The sequence below is a fragment of the Carcharhinus amblyrhynchos genome, chromosome 4, assembly GCF_965287045.1.
Source record: "Carcharhinus amblyrhynchos chromosome 4, sCarAmb.v2.hapA, whole genome shotgun sequence".
NCBI classification, from domain to species: Eukaryota; Metazoa; Chordata; class Chondrichthyes; order Carcharhiniformes; family Carcharhinidae; genus Carcharhinus; species Carcharhinus amblyrhynchos.
The window spans coordinates 54,276,300-54,301,550 of NC_137327.1; the positions used below are offsets into that span (position 1 = coordinate 54,276,300).

Genomic DNA, 25,251 nt, shown 5'->3' on the forward strand with positions numbered 1-25,251 from the left:
CAAGTCGTCACACAGTCGTCTTGACAAGACAACCTGTTTATTTTTTAAATTTGCCCAATCAATTCAAAGCAGGCACTCAGATATCAGAAACCTATAACATTTGAATTTGATGGTATTGACAAATTCAGACCAATCCTATTTTAGGAAAATTGGTAGGTCATCACAGGTATAAAAGAGAGTGCAAACAGGAGATAGTAACTGCCACCTCTCAAGTCTTGAGAGGGAGAGACAAGCTGTCCAATCTACCAGTTTGAGATATTTCTTAACAGAATGCACCATCTAACCAGCAAAGTTACCAAATCAGAAAGAACTTACAGATAGAGAAATCAACCAAGAAACTCCAGTAGATTCTGAGCGACACAAAACCTGGTTATATATTTTTTTGAGGGTGACTAAATTCTGTTATTTATTTTTGTTCATGAATGGGCATTGCTTTTATTTGAACAGCATTCCATTGAAATCTTTTTTTTTGGTATGTTACTTGTTTAGTTAAGGTTCCCTGTTAGTTAAGCAAATAAATTGTTAAGTATTCATTTTAAAGTAAGTGTTGGTATTTAGGTTAGTTACCCACTAAACATTACTGAAGAACACCTCACGCAGTCCCACACATTTTTAACAGATTATCAGTCAAGATGTTCCTCTTTGGGGGATTTGGCATTACTTCTCAAAGGGGGATCAAGCTCCACATCATAACACCCCCATTAAATCCTGTTCCTGCTGGGTGCAGGCACCCATTATAGGCAGGCAAATGAGGAAGCCTGACTCCTGAATCCCAAAAGTTCTCCTGGATCAATTGTTGAGTATGGATACTGATACATGTGTCAGAATGTACCCTCACTATCCTCACCATAGATTTTCTAGCTCTAAGTAGAGTTAAAAGAAGATGTGATGAGGCTAAGGCTGATGAGGAACCACCAGCAGCAGCATGGGTCCTTCATCTTCCTTGTCAGAGAGGGAATGATAGAAGGACCAAAAGGGGTTGTTTGGGGGAGAAAGAGATAGCTGCGTCCTGTTTACAAGGGTATGGTCACTGAGCACTGTTGTAAAGTTGAGTTTGTGCATTTGGATTTTGATATTGTTATAAATGTAAAATGTTATAAAAATACTAGAGGGGAAAAACATTCTGTGGTCCCTTTAAAAGCTAGTGTTTGTTTCAGTGCTTGGAGTTTTAAATTGCGAAATACACACAGAATCCAAGCTGAAACATCAAAAAAAAACAAGCAGTAGTCTTGACAAGACAACCTGTTCATTTTCAATTTTGCCCAATCAATTTAAAGCAGACACTCAGTTACCAGGAACATATAACATGTGAATTTGATGGTGTTGACAAATCCTATTGTAGGAAAATTGATTGGTCATCACAGGTATAAAACAGGGTACAAGGGGAAAACTGGGAGATAACAACTGTCACCTCTCCAGTCTTGGGAGAAAGAGAACAGCTGCCCAATCTGCCAGCTTCAGATATCTCTTAAGACATTGCACCATCTAACCTGCAAAAGTACCAAATCAGAAAGAAGTTACAGACAGGGAAACCAACCGAGGTTCCAAAATACATAAAATCAGATTGTATTTTTTTGAGAATGACTAAATTCTATTTTTTTAAATTTTTTGTTAATGTATGGGCATTGCATTTATTTGAGTAGCATTCCATTGGAATCTTATTCCTTTTGGTATGTTACTTGTTTAGTTAAAGTTCCATGTTAGTTCCTATTAAAGTGAGTGTCAGGTATTTCTGTTAGTTACCCACTGAACATTACTGAAGAACACCTCAACCTTCCCACACACCTTTAACAGATTATGAAAAAAGATGTTCCTTTTTGGGGGATTCGGCGCTACTTCTCAAAGGATATCAACTTATATTATTCTGCCAGCTTCAGATATCTCTTAAGAGAACACACCACCTAAACCAGCGAAAGTTACTAAATCAGAAAAAACTTACAGACAAAGAAATCAACCAAGAAACTCCAGAGGGTTCTGAAAGACACAAAACCAAGTTGTGTATTTTTTTTGAGAGTGATTAAATTCTATTGTTATTGAATTTTTTGTTAATTTTTTGAACACCATTCCATTCGAATCTTATTTTATTCGATATATTACTTCTTTAGTTAAGGGTCCCTGTTCGTTAAATAAATAAATTGTTAAGTGTTCATTTTAAAGTGAGTGTCAGGTATTTCTGTTAGTTACCCACAAAATGTTACTGAAGAATACGTCACACCTTCCCACACACTTTTAACAGATTACGAGATCCTCTTTGGGGGATTTGGCATTATTTTTCAAAAGGAGACCAACCTCCATATCATAACGCCACCATTGAGATTCTCAATGGGTGAATACTGACACATGAACCCTCACTATCCCCACCATGGATGTTTAGGCACTGAGATAGATTTAACAGAAAATGTGCAACCGTTTATTTCTCTTTGCTTTCTCCATTAGACCTGTGCAGATATGTGAGGAGGCTAAGTCTGATGAGGATCTACCAACAGCAGTGTAAGTCTTTCACCTTCCTTCTCAGGGAGGGGATGAGGAAGAGAAGGGGCTATGAGATGGCATAGAGAGTGAATTTCAGAAAATGAAGAAAAAGTCAGGAATGAGGCGAGAAGGGAAGCCTGAATATCCTAGAGGGGAGGAAAAGAGGGAGAAAAGTAATGTGAGAAAATGCAGGAGGAACAAATGAGAGGGTTGAAATGAGGACGTGCTTCAATGAAAAGTGAGAGATTCTTTGAGTTTGTGTGGATAATACAACATAACTGCAAAGGAGCAGATTATACTCTTTAGAATACAATTCATAGCCATTTTCCCAATTCTTCAACTCCTTCCAAGGGTTACTCATGTGTGCATGCATTGTAAGCTTGCAAGCAGCTCAATTGCAGTCAAGTGGCCAATGTAGCATAGCTGAAATGAATAATCTATCCCTTTGTATACGTGCACATGATCAGTTCCTATGAAATGTGCATGTCAAAGATTGTGCACAATCTCATGCATTGTGCAGAGCTGACACAAATACACGCACACTATGGGCTAAATCTTACCACAAAATGGCAGAGTGTTGTTTCCAGCAAGTAAACCGGTGTGATTGTCTCCAGAGAACCTGTTGGTTTTCTCTGCAGATCTCACAACATTTGCCAAAAGAAATTAAGGGGGTGTGTTTCATGCCATCATATAGTGGGGGGAGGGGTGGCGAGCCTCAAGACACATGCAAAACCAACCCAACTGCACTGAGATATGACACAATCTTTAAAGGGTGCCCCATTCATAACTGAATAAGCAAACCCACCCCCCACCCCAGTTCAAAAACAGTGGTCTCAGGGTCTCCTCTCCCCACCGTCAATTGGAGTCAACATTTCTCTACCCCTCCTCCCACGATCATCAACCCCTTGCCTGCCCCCTCCAATCATTGGCCCTACCACTTGTTCATTGGGCCCTTCCCCCAACCTAATCATAGACTTCCTCTCCCACCCCCCACTGTCTAAACTTGCATCCACCTTCATGAGGCTCCCCTGGGGCCTGCCCCTTGACACAAGTTGGCACTGCCAGGTTGGCACTGTCACATTGGCACCACCAGGTTAGCATGGTGCCAACCTGACTGTGCAAACCTGTGCCAAGGAGCAGTGCCAGGGTCATAGCCAGGCCACTGTATAGCCATGTCTCTCTCCTCTGAGGGCTATACTTACCTTTGCACCCCTGGGGAGACCCCAACACCAGTTTCTGTTTCAATGAACTAATTGTAAACTGCACCAATGTGACATCAATATACAGTGGGGGAGATCATTATCTGGAGAGGAGACAAGTCAATTATATTAAAATCTATTAGAAAATATATAAAACACGTTCAGGCCCATTACAGATGTAAATGTGATGATATTGCCAGCAAGGGCCAGGGAAGATCAGAAATCACAAGCTCACCGGTGAGAACTGAGACTTCTGCATTTTTTGCCCCCTCTGGCATTTTCATGAATGGCCAACGTGGACTCAAGATTGCCCCATTGTGTTTGTGGGGGGGAGGAGGCATAACTTCCTCCATAAAATGAATGAAAATTGTTACTAAGTTGCTATTGGTTTATAATGGTTTCAATATTGTATTTTTGCCTTGAGTTTACAGAACTAAATACAGCCCAGAGTGAGTAACCATTGACTGTGTCTGTATGTAATGTTATAGAGACAGCTGGTATTCTGCTATTCATGTTTGCCTGTTTTGATTGCCAGGTCAGTGCTGGTGTGTGGCGAAACCAAGAGCAATGAGGAACTACCACCTACAGAGTGAGTCTTTCAATTCCTACCTGGAAGGATGTCAGGGGGGGAGTGAGATAGCATGTGAGGGGGAAGTGTCCAAGTGAGAGATGGACTGAATGATTATGGAAGGGGAAAATGTAGACATGTGCAACTCGGGGACTGAGGGAATGGGAAATTTTGAGAATGTTGAGAAATGGGAAAACACTTAGTGTAAAGCGAGTGAGTGTTGAGGAGAGGAACATGGTGAGTCAAAAGGAGAAACTAAGTGAGTGTCTTAATGACAATGATAGAATCATAGAATGTCTACAGCACAGAAGGAGGTCAATTGGCCCATCGAGTCTGCACAGACAACAATCCCACCAAGGCCCTATCCCTGTAACTTTAACCTATGCATTCTGGGACAATAAGGGGCAATTTAGCATGGCTAATCAACCTAACCTGCACACCTTTGGACTGTGGGAGGAAACTGGAGCACTTGGGGGAAACCCACACAGACACGGGGAGAATGCGTGAACTCCACACAGACAGTGACGCAAGCAATGAGAGAACATGTGGATGTGTTCCGATGAATGAAGGTATTTGTATATGCTGAATTGGAGTGAACAAATCAAACCCTGAACTAAAGGACAATGAAATAGACTTGCCAACAATAACTGTCAAGATCCTTTCAGAATCTATTCTCAATGTACCAACTTTACACCTGTATGTAAGTGTACTGCTGGGTATTGCTACTGATTTGTCATTGTAAGTATGACCCTTTCTTAGCACAGAAAATTCAATACCTTTTTGCTATAGTCTTGGAATCACAGAATTTTACAGTGCAGAAGGAAGCCGTTCAGCCCATCAAGACTGCAGCAACCACAATCTCACCCAGGCCCTATCCCCATAACCCCATGCATTTTCCCTAGTTAGTACCCTGAAACTAAGGGTCAATCCACCTAACCTGTACATCTTTGGACTGTGAGAGGAAGCCAGAGAGGAGGAAACCCACACAGACACAGGGAGAACGTGCATACTCCACATAGACAGTGATCCAAGGCTGGAATCAAACCATGTCCCTGGCACTGTGAGGCAGCACTGCTAACCACTGTGCCACCATGCCTTACTCAGTTACACATTAAACAAGAATGGACGTGTTTTTTGTTTTATCTAAAGATCTATCCAGCCACTGTGTATTTTTGAGGATGACTTTTTTGATAATTGAAAATCATGTCCCATTTTGCTTTCATTCCATTATGGAAATGCTCTAGCTCCTTTGGTTGGCCTACATTGGGCAATTGGTAGATCGCTCAGCCTTTTGCTTCTATCATGTGGACCAATGTGTAGATGCACTCCTGAAAAGAATGTTGCTAGCTTATTGACTGAAATCTCTTCCACAATGATTGACACCTCAATATAACAAGCCTTTGGGCCATTGCTATGAGACTTTAAGTAGCATCTCTGAATTGGTGACCTGTGCCGGAATTTTACCGGTACGTCCACCCTGGAATTGGGGCAGTCGAGGCTCACAGAACAGAATTCTCCATTGGCCTTGTACGGGTTTTACTAGCCTCGCCCAAACAAAGTCATAAAATACTGGCTCTGGAGATACTGGGCAAGACGACAGCTGAGTGACTATCGCTGATTGCTGTGCAGACACATGGATTTGGGCCGGTGTCTGTGGGAGTTTGCGCATTCTCCCCGTGCTTGCATGGGTTTTCTCTGGGTGCTCCGGTTTCCTCCCACACCCCAAAGATGTGCTGTTAGGCTGATTGGCAAGAATAAATTGTCCCTAAATCAGTTTTCCCTCAATCTGGATGGCCATAAAACATTAGATAGGGGTCATGGGTAGAGAGGTGGTGTTGAGATGGCAGCGTGGGCTCGTTGGGCCGAAGGGCCTGTTTCCCAGGCTGATTTTGTTCTTTGTACAAAACAAAGCAGCTGGCCTGTTTTCCTTCACCATTAATTATAGATCTGTAAAATTACAGAAGCAGTGAAATGTGTGATTCTGCAAGTTAGATTTTGTTAATGGGCCACTAATTACATACAAATTTTACCCTCTTCTTTTGTTACAAGAAGAATGTCCCCTATTACGTAGTTTCTAGCATAGTTAAGAGGTTCATTTCCTTCTCATTCTGATGCTAAACTAATACATCTGGACTGAATGTTTTGCTGTACTCCACAAACACAATGTAGCATGGATCTAGTATGAAGAAATTGGTTTTCCTGCTTTGCAAATTGTTCAACTTAACAATTCTTCTGTGAAAAGCTCTGTTGGCCATGCCTAGAAAAATAATGCCGTTGCTTGAATTTATTGAAATGAGCTGTCTTTGAATTTGATCACAGTGGGGGCAGCAATTGAGGTGCTACAATTTGGTAAGTAATACATACACTGCTGCTTACTAAAAGGTTACCCCTCACCATAAATATGTGTACTTGGACATAGGCAGGCAGGATTGGGAAAAGTTGTAATCAATCACAGACACACTAGCTGTTTCTATTCATTCTCAAGATTTCTATATGAACAATGGACATTTGAATAATATGGCTGACATCAGATGGAACTGTGACAGCGTGAGGGAAATAATTATTTCAGGAAAAGAGAGAGAGAGAACTGGGAAGAGAAATTGTTTTTGAAAGAGTGTAAGGTTGTCATATTGCTTATTTACTGCTGTTGAAATACTCATTGACAATCTTATCTGTCAGACCATCGCAGGTGTGTGAAAAAGCTAAGAGTAGTGAGGATCTGTCACCAATAGAGTGAGTGCTTCATCTTTCTTCCTATGAGTAGAGATACTGGAGAGAAGGAAAGGGCAAATGGGAGAGGGAGAAATATAAATGGAATCATTGAACAATACAATAAATGAATGAGTGAATAAAAATTAACAAAACAGGGAGTAATGATCAGAGGGAGAGACAGGTGTGGGACAGACTGATAGAATATATATGATGAACAAATAAAATTGCAAGTGTGAAGGAGACTAAGTTAAAGAGAGTGACTAAATGATAGCATATGAGAGATTCACTCAACTATTCAGCATATTTATTAATGGCTTAGATAACACAATTAGAGCTAATAACACAATGTGCAGAACCTTATCAGTCACACAGGTGGGGGGAGTGGGGAAATTTTGAAAGATGAGCATCGGGTCTTCTGCTCAACATTCACCTGCCTCTGAGCGATCTTATCAGAGACAGTCAAGCTGGCACCAGCTGCTCACCCAGCAGGTAGCCAATTAGTGGTAACTAAACTGGAAATAATAAGTGGGCACCGACTGGGATTAGATAGTGCGAATGGTGCATGGGCCTCAAGCTAGGTCAGTTTCTTAGCAGTCAGCCTTGGTGTCTGCAGAGCAGGAAAGCATTATTCACTGAAATAAATATCCAGGGTTCTCTGTAAAAAGGGGGCAGCAGGGTTGGTCAATTGTTTAGGCAGAGACCTTGCAATGAGGAACAGTGGTCCGCTAAAACAGCTGCTACAGCAGTTATGGAGTGATAATATTGAGAGCGGCAACACAAACTGCCAAGCCAGCTGGGCTATGAGCGTAGTATTGTGTTTTGTGCCTCAGAGATATGCAGAGCTAACTCTCACCAAGTTCTATGTGTGAACAGGAATTTTATTACAAATGTGTTTAAAATGTCTACAGCCACAGGTTTACAACTGAATCTCAGTTTCTTTGTAACCATGCTCACAGGCTTGATTCACAGTCGACAGCACACTGGACAGTCAACAGATACTACCAATCAAACACTGAACAAACAACAATAAAGCACCTTGAAGGGATTGAATGGACATGGGTTCCACATATTCAGTCATTGGCTAGACCATGGAAGAGGTGTAGTGATAAGAAGTCACATCTAGTCATAGACATCAGAGTGCAGCAGTCAGCTTGGTCAAAGGGCAGGAGGCAGACAAACGTGCACCCCTTGCTGGACTGTTTTTTCTGGATCTCTTGAAGCAGCAGTGCCAGCTAAGGCTACAGGCACACCACTGCATAAGGATACCGTGCCCCAAACAAAGGATGGAAATCAGAGAAGACTACAATTGCCTCAAACTTCAATGCTTCATGTACACAATGATCAAAATATAATGGGTGGGCATAAAAATAATTTAAAAGGGTAATGGATTATTAACTTTTATAACCAGAATGTTACAATATTGAAAGGAAGGAAGTTTTTTTGTGTACTATGTACAGGTCTAGGCACTGCACCTTAGAAATTAGCCTCTTGGAAGAAGTACAGCGCGGATTTATTAGAATATTAGTAGAATGTTAGAGTATTGTTTGCAGGGGCTAGTGAGACTATAAGGAGAAATTATATTGACTAGGCTTGCATTCACTGGAATATAGATGGTTATGAAATGACTTGAATGAAGTTTTTAAGACTTTAGAAGTTATTGATAGGTTAAGTAGAGAGTAATATTTTCCACTGGTGGACAGTTAGGACAAGGAGACAGAATTCTTCAATCATTCATGCCAGCAGGATTCTCCCATCTCGCTGCAGTGAATGGGGATTTGGCTGAGCACCAAATTCATCATCCTTGCTGGCAGCAGTAGTGGGGCACGAATAGCTGGAGACAGGCCATTGTGGAGAGCAGGTATGAAACAATACTTCATGCAATGGGCATGAAAGTATGGATATGGAGCTGTGGCATGTGGATGGAGTTAAGATTCAGATCAACTATGATTTCACTGTATTTTGGAATAGGTTCGAGGGGTGAACTCCTGCTCTTATGTTTCTAGAACAGCAGAACTACTTTGAGAGGAAGTGGCAAATGTGAAGAAAAAAGTTTGTCACTATAAAGTGAAAGAACAACAGAGACCAAGTGGAAAAGAAATCAGCACATCAGGAAAAGTGTAAGCTGGTAGTAACTGAGAAAACAGGGTAGATTTCCAGGTTGTGGTTTATACATAAATCTGCAAGTGAGGATGGTCTGTTGGTTACAAAAGCTGTCCAATTTTGATTGGATTATAAATGAACATTAGTGATTTCTATAACGAGCGACTGGTCATAACACCGTTTTTATCTTGGAAAGCAAGTTGAAAATCTATCCCAGTTTCCCTAAAGGAGGGAGACCGTTTATTTACATACACCATTTACTTGTGTTTATAGATATAGACTCTACTTATCTTGTGTCTGTCTGTCTGTACGAGCAAATTAATATCTGTGTTCAGAAAGATGGATCGTGTGCAGCATCGTTTGCTTCCATACGTTGAGAAACTTTTTGTAAACACCTTTCAAAACCACGTATGTCTCATTACGTCTTCAGTGGCCCCTGAAAAGTATATTTTGTTTTTCCCGTCAGACCGATGGGGGTACTTGAAGAAGCCAAGAGCAATGTGGATCTGCCCTCTATAGCGTAAGTATTCTCATTCTTAACTGACAGAGTACAAGGGGAAGTGAGAGAGATTAAGAGAATGAAGGAATGAGAAACAGAGTGAGCATTTCGAGAGAATGAACGTGTGAAGGGAGATCGAGTGAGTTTTTGACGGGATGGTGAGCGAGAAGGAGGAGAAAGGAGGTCTTTGTGTAATGAAGTAGAATAACAGAGAGTAACAGTGAGTGAGACTGAGAGGAGATCATAAATAATCAAGGTGTGAGAAGGAAGAGTGATGACGATAAGGGAGTGAATATGGGCAAAGAGTTTGACACGTGCCCGTCAGAAGATTTTTATTTTATTTTCTGCTTTTATTTTGCTGGACGATGGAATGGATAAGAAATTTATTGCAGTTATTTTTGTTGAATAGTTTACAGAATTTGACTGATGTGCTTTGCTTCCCATGATAGCTGGCCCGAATCTGTATGTGGGGAGGACGGTGCGTGGTGTGTTGGAAGCAGTTTTGCAATGGAATTTTTAAACTGGTGCAATGGGTTCGGCCACATTTTCCCTCTCGCTTCCTCTTTAAGGCAGAGAACCCCTGACATCTTCTTCTCGAGCCTTCAGCTGTCTCCTAGCAACCCCCGCCGCTCGCTTCCGTATCCTAGCAACCACTGCCGCTCGCGTTCCATCACCTAGCAACCGGAGCCGGGCAGGCAGCTGTTCGCGAGCCGCTGGTGCTGATGAGACTAGAGGAGACTCGGCTGCGATAACCCTGCAAAATATAACTGGGAAAGCCGCATTTGTGCGGCAGCCATTGGACACCGAGCTTCCAGAGAAGCTGCAAACGCAAAGCAAAAATTAATCTTTGCATTAAGGGAGATCTCATCCGGAGGGCGGTAACGTAAAGCAAGCATCTCACTTCGTTTGACAGGAAACGTTTTCTTCTCTGAGGTATTAAAGTAGTCGTTGGCCAGGGTAGGTTTTCCTATTTTGCAGCCTGACCAAAGCTCAGGGAGGAAAACGCCGCTCTCCGCCTGGCTAGAATGGGCTGTCCGTGTTAGAGGTTAAAATAGGAGCGGAGTTCGTTCTTTGTACTACCTTCCTGTGCCGGTCGGGAAGGGTAGACATTAAACCATCCGCCGGTGTGAGACTGATGTTGTGGATATTTTGTCTACTGTCGAATTCATCCGTTTTTGTTCCTCATTCAATCGAAAACAAAGAACATTACAGCATAAGAACAGGCCCTTCGGTGCACGAACTCTGTGCCGACACAGGTGTATCTCTAATATTTTCTTGCCTCTCAGTGGTCCTCCTATTCCCTGCCTATTCTAACTGACCAGTGATTCACAACTCCTGTTTTACTCATGGGGGCATTTTGAAAATCTACCCCAGTTTCAGAGGCATTGGTAGCAAGTGAGGATCTCATAAATAGCTGAGCACACAAATATGGTTCTAACCAGCAGCCTGATGAGGTGTGCCCACTGCCACAGCACCAAAAAAACCTCCAGATCCCACAATAAAACCTGAGGCTTTCACTGTGCCAGGCTCTCCTTGCCACATTCTTAACTGAATCATAGAATCATAAAAACACAGTGCAAAAAGAGGCCATTTGGTCCATCAAACCTGCACCAACAATTATCTCATACAGGTCCTATCCCCATAACCTCACACATATTTACCCTCCTAATCCCCTTGACGAAATGGGTCCATTTATCATGATCAATCAACCTAACCTGGGTGCTCTGGTTTTCTCCCATATCTTTAGATTGTGAGATGAAACCAGAGCACCTGGAGGAAACCTACATAGACAAGGGGAGAATGTGCAAACTCCATACAGTCACCCAAGGCCAGAATTGAACCTGGGTCCCTGATGCCGTGAGGCAGCAGTGCTAACCAATGTGCCACCAAGCCACACCACCCATTGTTCCACCGTACCATCCCATCTCCTTATTATCACTTAACCATTTAGTTTAGTTCCAGAAATAGTTCCCTCTTTCCAACCACTAGCCACTGAGTGATTTTCATTGGGTTTCGGCAGCACTTTGACTGTGAATATGAAAAGCCAATTCCCAGGCCTCATATGGTACCCTGGATCTGAGATTGCCACTTGGTCCAGTCCATTGGCCACATAGATATTCAAAATAAAATCAAGTGTTGAAAATTTGGCGGGTGGAAAAGAGCACTTGGTGTAAAACCAATTTACCTCAAATCAATGTAGGCTGGCCAATTATGACTATGCATTTTCTATCTTGTGGTGCAATCAATACTATCCCTGCTTCTGAGCCAGAAGTTCTGGGTTCAAATCCCACCCCAGTACTTAATGGCTAAGGAAGGTGCATTCATAACAAAGCCAACAAGTTGGCACCAATCTGCAAAATCCTTAAAATGACAGATGGTAAGAGTGGGAAAGATTCCCGGTCAGTTATGCTTGATGTGGAGTGATGCCCCTCAAGTTGTAAGCTTCTGGGGACAGGAGAAATCTCACTATGGGAATGGATGAAAGTCTGCCTTATGCACCTCAGGTGCAGGAAGAGTAACAACAATAACTTTCTATCTGCTGGCATGCATGCAATCCCCTGGCAGAGGCAGAAAATAGGGCCAACAGGGAACACATGCAGAAACCTTCTCCCTGAACTCCCCCTCACCCTTGGCAATCAAAACCAGTCCCCATCAAAATCCCAGTTATCTATCTTTTCCATGTTTGTTAGATTTCTGTGAACATCTAGACAAAATTGTTTCTTCTGGGCTCTGACTAGATGATGTTTAATGTAAAAGCGAAGCAGTAAAAATGAAGAATCTATGCTATTCCTTTTCATATTTTGCAGTGACCTGGCTGACATCTGTCCAGCAGGGAGTGACCAGATTGTGCGTCCAGCAACAGATGTAAGGCCAACTGAAAATCAAGTGCCAGAAGCAGCTAATATTAGGCCCCATCAGCTGGTAAGGGGTCAACAAGGGAAATGCCACCATGGTCCATCACTTGTAAGATCATAACATTACAGTTAAAAAAAAACTCTTGTTAAAAATAATTATTTTGTAAATTTTGTTTTAGATTTACTAGTGGAACTCCTGTTGCTGTATCATACAGCAAATCAGAGAATATTCTCTTTTATAAGGGATAGAATGAAACAACACATAATGGCTAGAATATTTAAATTGTACCCAAAATACATCAATGTTGGCAGAGTGATAGTCTGAGATAAACACACACACACTCATGAGAGTGCTTAAAGTTCAAATATTATTTCATACAAATAAACAAAATAAATTTGACAGACGTTTTTATGAAGATTGTGAATTGAATATTTCATTGTTCATGTTCATTGTTTCTCATTTTTATTTTTTAATTAAGGAGGAGGAGATTTTGATGGTTGAGTTGGATGAAGGAGGTAAGTACTCAAAGTTCATTTGGACTTAGTGGGCGATGATTGTTGGTTTGTTGCAAATGTATCACTAATGGTTTTTTTGGACTATATGAATCTCTGGACACTGGAGGAAGATTTTGTCTGAAGTATGGAGCTAGTGTTCTTCATAAATGGACTTAGAATTTTACTGCAACAGAGACATTGAATCTTTGTTGACTCAACTGTTAGAGCTGATATTCAAACTGGTGAGGGGAGAGTGACTGCCTTTGATATAAAAGCCACATTTGATTGAGTGTGGCATCAAGGAGCCCTAGCAAAACTGGAGTCAATGGGAAACAGGGGAATCACTGGTTAGAGTCATACCTAACACAAAAAAAACGGTTGTGATGTTTGGAGGTCAATCATCTCGGCTCCAGGACATCACTGCAGAATTTCCTCAGGATGGTGTCCCAACCCAAACATCTTCAGCTGCTTCATCAATGACCTAAGGTCAGAAGCGGGGATGTTTGCAGATGCCTGCACAATGTTCAGTAACTGCACAGGGCTAGCACTATAAATACTACGGTTACAGGAGCAGGTCAGTGGCTAGGAATCTTGTGAATAACTCACCTCCTGACTCCCCAAAGTCAGTCTACAATCTACAAGGCACAAGTCAGGAATGTGACAGAATATTGTCCACTTGCCTGAAACAGTGCAGCTCCACCAACATTCAAGAGGCTTGACAAGATCCAGGACAAAGCAACCCATATGTTTGGCACACATGTACAAACATTCCCTCCTGCCACCATCAATACAATGGCAGCAGTATGTACCATCTACAAGATGCATTGCAGAAACTCACCAAGGCTCTTTAGACAGCAACTTTCGAACCCAAAACCACTACTATTTAGAACGGCAAAGGAAGCAAACACACAAACAAATCTGGAATTTCCCTCCAACCCCCTCACTATCCTGACTTGGAATTGTGTCACCCCTCCTCCACTGTCGGTGGGTCAAAATCCTGGAACTTCCTCCATAATAACCCTGCTGGTGTAGGTACTGCACATGAACTGCTTCAGTTCAAGAAGCCAGCTCACCATCTCTTTCTCAAGGTCAACTAAGGATAGGCAATACATGCTGGCCAAACCAGTGCACTCACACTCATAAATGATTTTTAAAAAAAGAAACTAATTTCAGAGGTAGAAGAGAAAATTCACTGTGCCTCTGCTCCTAGGCCACATGTCTGTCACATATGAGCATCAGTCAGAGATAGGGTTAGAACACTATAGCCCCAATCCTATCTAACTGATTTGCTTAAACAAATTAAGAAATTAGAAAATTGGAATTAGAAACAGGAAATAGTGAAAATGCAGGGCAGGTCAATGTCTGAAAGAGAAAGATAAGCTAATGTTTTGGGTGTAACCTAATAAAATCTGTGCATTTTCCAACTTCTATCATTTTAAAATTTCATCTGCCAGTTTTATATATATCTCATTTATTTTGTGCCAATATTTTCAGTTCTGTTGCTTAAATGAAACAATCGGCAACTCTGTAAAGTGCATTGTCAGTCCAAGTGACTGAGTTGGGAGGTGTTCAAGTTCCTATTAGTTCATACTGTTTTTCCATATAATTTAACTGAAATCAGCTAAACTAGTGCAAATGGTTGAGGATGGTCCAATGCAAATTGAGTTTCTGTGATCTTTTGCCTAATTTTAAAAGCATTGCATCAAAAGCTGGAGCCATCTATAGATTTGGTCACATTGCCAGATTAAATGAATCACCTTGGAGTGTTACTGATCATTGTGCCTGTTTGCAGATCTTCTAGGAGGCTCTTAAAATTAAGGCATTTTGCCCCAATGAAGGCATTTTGTTAAAAATTAAGGCATTTTGTTAAAAAATATTTAATTTACTGATCAATTGACTGCTGAATGCCAACGAGGTGGTCCTTTATAGTTTCTTATAGTCAATTTCAGTTATTTAAAGTTTGATTACTCACAGGCTGTGGACTTGACACTCGTTTTGAAAATTTTTTGTGATAAATTTATCTCCATTTGTATTAATAAAACTGCATTGTGTTACCATTCTTAAATAAATCAAGGATTATTTTATATATAAACAATTATGGTTTAAAAAACTGCCCAATTGCACTGGTTCATGGAAAATTTTACATTTGTAATAATGCAAATTAAGTTGAGCAGAAATTTGAACCATAACATCACTTCAGAAAACTAAGGCTAGTGCAATAGCTACCTGAATTGTTGATTGTGCCCAAAGCAGTACTTCACTTTAACTAAAATTAATTTTGATTATTTTGTTTAGTCCCAAACTAACACCTTCCTCAGACCTGCCATATTCAGTTACTATTCATTATATAAGTGCAACTGTGCTTAATCCTTACATGTAAAAGTGTTTACATCACTGGGACTAATCTGTAAGTTTATTAATTTCTATAGGATATAATGAGGCAAGAGGAATGTCAGCATTCCCTCTGGTGTAAATTTTATAAACATTCACAATAATTCACCTGTGCAAAATAAATTATAAGGTGTATAACAAAATGTGCAACACATCTCAGCCCTGTTAGTGTAAACTTTACAAAACCAAAGAAATTATGGAAAACATAAATATCAGGGGATTTTATAACCCTAGTAACTAGTGGATAGGCACAATAATGAATGCGTGAAACAACATGTATGTTGTGTATGGTACATTCACTGTGAGATATATGGTACAATCTGCAATAGAGAGTGGTACAGAATGAATTGAATTATGTGATGCTGTGTGCAATGGAGTGAATGGTACACGCAGTAATGAGGTATGTCTCATGCCTGAATGAGGTGTGTGGTACAGTCTGATATGAGGTACGTGGTATAGTCTAAGATGAGATGTGTAATGTAGTCTGAGATGAGGTGTTTGGTACAGTCTGAGATGATGTGTGTGATGTAGTTGAGATGATGTGTATGGTGCAGTCTGAGGTGAGGTGTGTGATACAGTCTAAATGAGGTGTGTGGTACAGTTTAAATGAGGTATATGGTATAGTCTAAATGAGGTGTGTGATATAGTTGAAAATGAAGTGTATGATATAGTCTGACATGAGGTGTGTAGTACAGTTTGAAATTGGGTATATGGTCCAGTCTGAGATGAGGTATGCAGTACAGTGTGAGATGTGGTGTGCAGTACGGTCTGGAGTGAAGTCCATAATATGTGTGGCAGTCTGTTATAATTTTATGTTCTGATACAGTCTGTATTAAGCTGCATGTTGTGCTGTACAATCTGGTTTGCACTATATAATCTCTTTGAACTCAATACTTAAACCTGTTTTTGCTTTTTAGTTACAGATGCTCAGTCTCCTTATTGCTTGAGCCACATTCTCAGACGTGCCTAATAACTGCTATCATGCCTAAGAGAAGTAAAGACGTAGAGTTAGTCCATCTTGTTCGTGATGTGCCACTGACACACAGAAGCTCCACCCCTAATTCCCAGTATGCTTTAGATTTACCCAATGTGCCCAGCTACCGCACTTCCAGCTCTCGGTTACCTCCACTTAGCCATAGGAAGCAAACATCTGGGGTCATAAACCCTAACTTCTTGACTGAGGAATGGTCTCCATTGCATTGTATAGGTGAACATAATGTGCATTATGTTGTTGATTGCTTTATGTTTCATATTTTGCATATCAAAATGTTTGGTTTTGTGTAAATGTCTGTATTTGTTTGAGTTTTGTCTATATATAACTTCAGTCTTGTTTGTGGTATGGTCAATGTCTCAGATATTTGCACAAAATAGTCTTCAGAATTTCTGGATTGGGCCAGAGATGCCTTACTGACCTCCTTAAATTCCCTGAAGCCTGAAACCCAATGGCATAGCACCCATCTCTTATATTTCTTGAAGATTGAAATACTTGATATTCATAAGACAAGATTTATAAAAGCAGATTTAAATAAGAACAAAGAAGCAGGAGTAGGCCATGCAATCCTGCAAGCCTGCTTCACCCTTCAATGAGATGATGGCTGATCAGCATCTGAACTCCTCCTTTCCATCTTTGTCCTTCATAAATTTGGCTAATGAAAATCTATCAATTTTAGTTTTTAAATTTTCAGTTGACCGCTTGCCTCAAAAGCTTTTAAGGGAACTAGGGGGGCAATTCTCCCAAAAGTGCCAAATTGGCGAGAAAACTGCAAATCACGACTGTTCAGTTCAACTTCAGACTTGAATCTCCCACAATCGTGAATCTCATTAAAAGCTTGGAGAGGCGGAGCCTATTCACACTGGAGGCTGACAGTTCTGGGCCTCTGCACATGCGCAGTGGCCCCAATCTGTCAGATTGCAGTTTGCTGGCCAGCTTGATCACTGGCCAGCCATGACCCTCACAGTCCTCTCCCCCCAGCCCCCCATGGCCTGATTATGGCCCACACAGCATTCCCATGCCAACCCCGACCCTATTCCATTGCAGAGCACCCCACTTTCCAGCTGCCCCCCGAGTAGTGGCGATCCTCCCCACTGCCACCCCTCCCCCCTTCCAGCTGCCCCAATCGCTGGCCTCCCTCCAATCCTAATCAATCCCAATGCAAAATGGCAGCGGGACCACCACGCCCATTGATCGCCCCCGAGAGCCCACCCACAATACGCTCTGGCCCCTAAGCCTCGCCCACAATAGGTCCAGCTCCCTGGCCCAACCCCACCTCTTGTCTGTCCCCTTGGCCTGCCCCCTGGCCCCGACCCTTGGCCTTTCCCTTGGCCCTGCCCAATGCCCAATGGGCAGTGCCACAGTGACCCATGGGCATGGGCACTTTGCCCATTGTGCAGTCCCAGGGGACACAAGCTGGCACTACGAGGATGCCCATACCCAGAGGGCACCACCCTCCTGCCGCCCAACCTCCTGGGGGCCCCAATTGCCAGCCCCTTCAATCCGGTGGGGTCTCCCACTAGTTCTCTGAAAGTGGGGAGCTACTGTAAACCCACTCCTGGTGGGGGTGGGAGATGTTATTGGGCCTGGAGAAATCCGTGTCAGTCCCAATAATCACATTTAAGATACATTAAAAACAGGTTTAAATTACTTACCTCTCTTCTCGCTGGTTTCCAGCGTGGTTTTAGTCGCACTTGCTGTCCGGTTATGAGAGATGCACATGTGTCAGGAATTCATGCGCGAACCCCGCAAATGGCCAACACACAATTCTCCTGCCAAAAAATGTATGCAATGGGATGGGAGAATTGGGCTCTAGATTTCTAGATTTCAGTTACCTTTTGTGTGAAGAAGTGTTTCCGGGCATCATCCCTGAAAAGCCTCATTCTAATTTTAATATTAAGACCCCTTGGATTTTACCATAGTGTTTAAATTCACAAATGTCTCACTTTGCTTTGACACCAAATCAAGATTCAATGGATAAAAACAAAATACTGCAGGAGCTGGAATCTGAAACAAAAACAGAAAATGCTGGAAAATCTCAGCTCGTCTGACAGCAACTGTAGAGAGAGAAAAAGAGTTAATGGATCTGATATTTATGGGGAAGGTCGTATAGGGGCTGAAATGGCCAAAGAAACTGTCTAGGCCAGGACGGGAGAGGCTGTCAAATGTAACAAAAGCTCAATTCAGCTTCGACAGCTGATCAAGCTGACAATCTGATCAGTTTCTGAGAGGGAAAGCAGTGGCAGGAGATCTCAGACAGGGAATTTCCTATTAAAAAAAGAAAAGAATGAGCTATCATGCAGAACCACAGAAAATGTAATGAGAATATGCATACTATGCATAGACTTTTTAAATAGAGGGGAATAGAATTTGAATAGAGGGGAGTACAGTAGGATGAGAGAAGAATTGGCGAATGTGGACTGGGGGAGCGCGTTGGAGGGAGGGTCTGCTGAGGAGCAGTGGAGGATCTTTAAGGAGATCTTTCTTGGTGCTCAGCGGAAATTTATTCCGATGGTCAAAAAGGACCGTAGGAGGAGAGGTAATAAGCCGTGGATAACGAAGGAGGTGAAGGAAAGTGTTAAATTAAAAGCGGAGGAATTTAGAGTAGCTAAGAGTAGTGGGCGAGAAGAGGATTGGGAGAGGTTTAAGTGTCAACAAAGATTGACAAAGAAGTTGATAAAGAAGGGTAGGAGAAACTATGAAGCTGGGCTAGCGCTTAATATAAAAAAGGATAGCAAGAGTTTTTATAAATATATAAAAAGGAAGAGGCTGGCTAAGGTGAACGTTGGTCCTGTAGAGGATGAGAAAGGGGACCTAATGGTAGGGGATGGGGATATGGCTAAGGTATTGAATAACTTTTTTGTTTCTGTCTTCACGGAGGAGGACATGAATAATTTGCTGGGTGTTAGCGATGGAAAGGTGGTAGGACTGGAGGGTCTTAATGACATTACTGTTACTAGAGAGGCGGTGCTCGACAGACTGGAGGGGCTGATTGTGGACAAGTCCCCAGGACCGGATGGAATGCATCCGAGGGTTCTGAAAGAAATGGCGGAGGTGATAGTGGATGCCTTGGTGGTTATTTTCCAGACGTCGCTGGATTCCGGGGAAGTGCCGGATGATTGGAAAACGGCTAATATTACGCCGTTGTTTAAGAAGGGTGCCAGGCAAAAGGCGGGGAATTATAGGCCGGTTAGTTTAACGTCTGTGGTAGGTAAAATGTTAGAATCTGTCATTAAGGAGGAAATTGCAAGGCATCTTGAAGGGAATTGCTTGATAGAGCAGACGCAGCACGGTTTCATTGAAGGGAAGTCGTGTCTGACAAATTTACTGGAGTTCTATGAGGATGTGTCTAGGGCGGTGGATAGAGGAGAGCCGGTGGATGTGGTCTTTCTAGATTTTCAGAAGGCGTTTGACAAAGTACCTCACAAGAGGTTATTGCAGAAGGTCGAGGGACATGGAGTTGGGGGTAGGGTGTTAGCGTGGATAGAGGATTGGTTGTCAAATAGGAGGCAGAGAGTGGGGGTCAACGGGTGCTATTCGGATTGGCGGATGGTGACTAGTGGAGTGCCCCAGGGGTTGGTGCTGGGGCCTCAGCTTTTTACCATTTATATAGATGATCTGGAGGAGGGAACCGAGTGTAGGGTGTCAAAATTTGCTGATGACACCAAGATTGGGGGAACGGCAAATTGTGCGGAGGGTGTGGAGAGTCTGCAGAAGGATCTAGATAGGCTGGGCGAATGGGCCAGGAAATGGCAAATGGAATTTAATGTTGGCAAGTGTGAGGTGGTCCACTTTGGTAGGAAGAATGGTAGGAAGGACTATTACTTACGGGGCGAAAAACTGCAGCAGGCGGCGGTGCAGAGGGACCTCGGGGTCCTTGTGCATGAGTCGCAAAAACCCAGCTTGCAGGTGCAGCAGGTGGTCAGGAAGGCGAATGGGATGCTGGCCTTCATAGCGAAGGGGATTGAATATAAAAGTAGGGAGGTCTTGCTGCAGCTGTATAGGGCATTGGTGAGGCCGCAGCTGGAGTACTGTGTGCAGTTTTGGGCGCCGCACCTGCGCAAAGATATTGTGGCCTTGGAGGGAGTGCAGAGGAGGTTTACTAGGCTGATACCGGAGTTGAGGGGGTTGAGCTATGAGGAGAGGCTGAACAAACTAGGCTTGTACTCGTTAGAGTTTAGAAGAATGAGGGGAGATCTCATTGAGACGTATAAGATGATGAATGGGATGGATAGGATAGAGGTGGAGAGACTCTTCCCGCTCAAAAAAGACAGTAGGACTAGGGGGCACAGCCTCAAGATAAAGGGGGGGGCGGTTTAGAACGGAGTTGAGGAGGAACTTCTTCACTCAAAGGGTGGTGAATCTCTGGAATTCTCTGCCCGTTGAAGTGGTGGAGGCTGCCTCGCTAAATATTTTTAAGACGCGGGTTGATGGGTTTTGATAAGAGAGGGGATTAAGGGTCATGGGGAGAGGGTGGGAAGGTGGAACTGAGCCGCGACAGATCAGCCATGATCTTATTGAATGGCGGGGCAGGCTCGAAGGGCTAGATGGCCTACTCCTGCTCCTATTTCTTATGTTTCTTAAATATTGATTTATGGGATGTGAGCGTTGCTGGCTAGGGCAGCATTTATTGCCCACCACTAATTGCTCTTGAATTGAGTGATTTTTTTTGCCAGTTCTTAAGAAATTAAGAATTAGGAGCAGCAGTAGACAAATCAACCCCTTGAGCCTGCTCCATCATTCAATCATCATGGCGGGCATGGCTGATCTTATCTCAGCTTCAACTCCACTCTCCTGTCCATTCTCCATAACCTTCAAGCCATTACTAATTAATAATTTGTCTATCTCCTCCTTAAAGTTACCCAATGTCCCAGCATCCATTGCACTCTGGGGTAGTGAATTCCACAGACTCACAACCCTTATTGAGAAGTAATTTCTCCTCAGTTTGGTTTTAAATCTGCCACCCTTTACCCTAAAACTATGACTTCTCATTTTAGATTACCCCACAAGAGGGAACATTCTCTCTACATCCACCCTATCAATCCCCTTTAGCATTTTATATACCTCAGTTAGATTGCCCCTCATTCTTCTAAACTCAAGACAGTATTGGTCTAACCTGCTTAAACTCTCTTCATAAGTCAAACATCTCATCTCTGGAATCAATGTAATGAACCTCCTCTGAACTGCTTCCAATACAATTACATTCTTTTCAAGTAAGGGGCCAAAACTGAGCAATCAAGTAAACCACATTGCTTTCTAAACCAATGTGGTTTAGAAATCTAGATTCTAGATTTGGGTGTAGAATCTAGTAGGTCCAACCAGGTAAGGTTGGCAGATTTCCTTTTCTCATTGACAATCAATTATGATTTCATGGTCATCATTAGACTTTTAATTACAGATTTAATGAATTAAAATTTCGCCATGTGCTGTTTTGAGATTCAAACTCGGGTCCCCAAAGTATTACCTCTGGGTTTCTGGTCTAGAGGCACGACCATTATGCCACTGCCTTTCTTCAAGTAAATAGGAGTTAAAGAGAGATTATCACCCAGATGTCTTCTGAAGTGGAAAGATCCTTCCCTGATTAGGTACTGGCTTAGAAATCTTTCTGAAGCTTTTGTGTAGTGTCAGTACTTTGCAGGTACTGTGTTTATAATGCAGTTTATTCAGTTCCCTAATGTCACACTCCCAGGATAGGTTATTCTCACTGACATATATACCAAAAACCTCCAACCTCATCCATGTTTGGGATTCTCCGGTATCAATGCAGTGAACAAAGTTTTAGCTGAGACCAAATTTTCCATTCTTGTTGGGAGTGGGGTGGGTATGGACTAGATTGAACAATCCCGCCTATTGTCTTTCAATGATAATCTGTAACAGTGTTTTGCATGTGGTGACATCAAATAAACATTTTTTGGGAAGGGAGTGAATACTCATACTGGAATGAATATCTGACTGGTATTTCAGCAAGTGCTCTGGTCAATATTTTACCTCTATCCATTTCTTTCTTTGCAGATCCTCATGCTATTTCACAGCCCTCAGTCAATATCGAAGATGTGGATCCTGAAGGGGATACATTAACAACAGGACATGGCAAGTTGCCGCCAATTAAAGTCCCCTGTTCACCGCAGAAGAACCAGACACTTTCAGTGCCTGGTTCCAAGTTATCATCAAGGTAGGAGCATAAACTTAGAAAAATGAGCAAAGGTGACTGGGTTCCACTGGTGAGACAATGTAGTTGAGTGCTGGAGAGTTCTGTACTGCAATTTCTCCTGTTCCTCCAGTATTTGGATTTGCAGTCTTAGTGCAGAAAACTTACAAAGAGAGCTTGGCAGGATTTGAATCTAAGCTGAACATAGACAAATAAAAGTCAATAAGGCCAAGTTTGCAAATTAGAAATAAAAATGGGAAGCAAGGCAAACATGCTGCAGAGCTGGAATAGACCATGTCAGGGGTGTTAATTTGCTTTCCTAATACAAATTGAAGCAGGCAACGATAAGAGAAATAAGATCCCAGAGTATATTGTCAAATTAGTTGAACTCAATTTATACTGAAGCTGTAAAATAGGGAGATTATTCAGTATGAAAATATATTTGATGTGTTGCAGAAGAAATTACAGATGCTATTAAGAAGACAAATGAAATAAGATATTGATACCAAGATATACATATTGGTAAAATGATGAAGCAATATAGTTTACAGTTAAGGAAATAAATAGCAGAATGGGACTTTGAAAGGAACCTGGGAGGAACAGTGGAGATACAGGGCAATTATTGAACTTGACATTGCCAGTTCTGCATGGAATTCTTAATATTCCTGTGTAAATAGCCTAGAAATGGTTCAGTAGAAAGTAACAAGAATTTAAAGAAATGGAACAAATGAAAGGTTACAGATCAGCAACCTCGGAGAGTGATGTCTCAAGGCATTCTTACAGTGATGTTAAAGATACAAAAGAATGTAATCCCAGAACACAACTTGTGAATACACCTGCGTATGTCAGTAGAGATTCAAGTCTGGGAAGAATAACTTCAGGACAAGCATTGGAGAGCTTTTCTTGATGCTCAGACTGATCAACAACTGCAACAGGCTGTCAGGAAGAGTTTGAAGATAATACACTGAGGAATGGATGTCTGAGTCTCTTCCACACGGAACATGTATTTAATCTAACATGTCTATTTATTTAGCAAATGGTCCCAAAGGTAAAATCAAAAGCAAATAGGATTAGGCCTACTCAGGTCCCCTTTTCAGTCAGCCAATTGTCCGATGCATGGAAACCATTACACTTAAATTTCAAAACAAAAACTACTGAGAAATCTATACCAGCAGCATTTCTGATTGCACATGATCTTCCTATAAGTACAAGTTCTACTCACCTAAATCCAGAGGCACAAATTAGCAAAATTAGGTTTACTCACCTGAGTGTGCATGTGACTGTTGCACAGTTTACCAACATAGAATACAGATAGGTTTCCATTGCTTGCCCCACCAGCATTGCTTTATGCATTGGTGTATTTTTAAAATCTCTTATGTTGCTGGAAAACAGAAATTTTTATTAGATTTTGGCAAGTGCAGATACTTCAACCAGTTACGTAACTCAGAAATAATGTCAACTCCTGCCATTTCTAATTGACACTGTTAATATCATGGTCACCAACTATCTTGCTACTTCCTCCTATCACAATTCATAGCCACCTATTGAGTTCATACTTACCGCCACTTGGTAATTTTCATTGATTTTTCTCTCTTTTATTTGTTTTGTGTATTCAGTTTTGTTTAAGGATGAGCAGTAAATGTTCACAGTCAATAACACACTGACAAGTAAAAGTATTATACATGCAGCATACTTTATTGTGCCTAAATGTCATATAATTTTACAAACCAATGCTCTGCTGCATTATTATTAGAAACACATATAATAATGTTTGACCCACATCTGTAGCAATTGGACAGTATTTGTTTTCTTTCCTTGATCAAATGAGGCTGAACTTAAAGGAAAGAAAGGAAACAAAATGGACACATCAGAGTGACTCTTTCATTGACCTTTGTCTCTCTCATCAACCAGTTGCTTTGCACTTATCTAGAGGAATCCAATCCTATTACTGGATTGCTGTCACATTAGATGAATGCTGACAAAATGCTTGCCAGCCCCATGATGGATTGTGTCACCATATCAGATCAGAGAATATGCAGTAGGTTGACTACTTACAATATTGACTGATGTGGAAGTAGTCTTTGTGGTCACAAGACAAAAGAAATGGCTCAAATGATCACATGTCACTACCTTCACATGTTGTCCCCCACTAGTATATTTCACACAGGCATTTTATATGTCCTATGTATGCTTTATATAATGTTTCATGGGAACACTAACACTTTGAAGTTCTCCTCCATGTACTCATCTGGAAATATATTGCTATTCCTTCAGAGTTACTGGGTTAAAACCATGGAACTGTCTCCCTAACAGCATTGTGGGTGTACATACATCACAAGAGACTACAAAAGTTCAAGAAGCTGCTGACCCACCTTCTGAAGGCCAATTAGGGGTGGACAATAAATGAATAAATTGAGTCAAAACCACTTCAAACCTAGATAATTGCCAGACTCTGCAGGGTGTTCAATCACCTCCAAGCCCATGCAGCTACTACAACAAAACTTGTGGTACTTGCCATTACTCTTACACAAGGAAGTAGGGTACCTCAAGGTTACCATCTCATTTTCTCCTCAAAATTGAGAGCCTTTAATAAAAGCACAATTTTCATCTGCATAAGGCCTGACACTTCACAAATCTTCCATTGTTCTCCAGCTATAATTTTGGGAATAGACTCCCAGGAAATCATGAAAAAACAGTATAAGCAGGCAAGAAACACTGAGCTCAGAGGTTTTGAGAGGCCTGAAGCTGTATTTAATTTTCCAGCCTGAACTGTAGCCGCCCAGGGACTAGGCATACACCTAGAGGGAAAAGGTATGAAATG

General features: G+C 41.8%; 1 protein-coding gene across 6 annotated transcripts in view; it reads left to right on the forward strand.

The window, feature by feature from the left end:
• LOC145342028 (uncharacterized) overlaps positions 1–25,251 on the forward strand; it is a 186,529-nt gene that overhangs the window by 84,723 nt on the left and 76,555 nt on the right. For all 6 annotated transcript variants that reach the window (XM_080187172.1, XM_080187176.1, XM_080187175.1 and 3 more), the window contains 6 exons: positions 2,437–2,490; positions 4,207–4,260; positions 9,518–9,571; positions 12,358–12,472; positions 12,885–12,921; positions 22,295–22,454. In XM_080187172.1, coding sequence (XP_080043298.1) covers positions 2,437–2,490; positions 4,207–4,260; positions 9,518–9,571; positions 12,358–12,472; positions 12,885–12,921; positions 22,295–22,454 — 474 coding nt within the window. The remainder of the gene's footprint in view (positions 1–2,436; positions 2,491–4,206; positions 4,261–9,517; positions 9,572–12,357; positions 12,473–12,884; positions 12,922–22,294; positions 22,455–25,251) is intronic.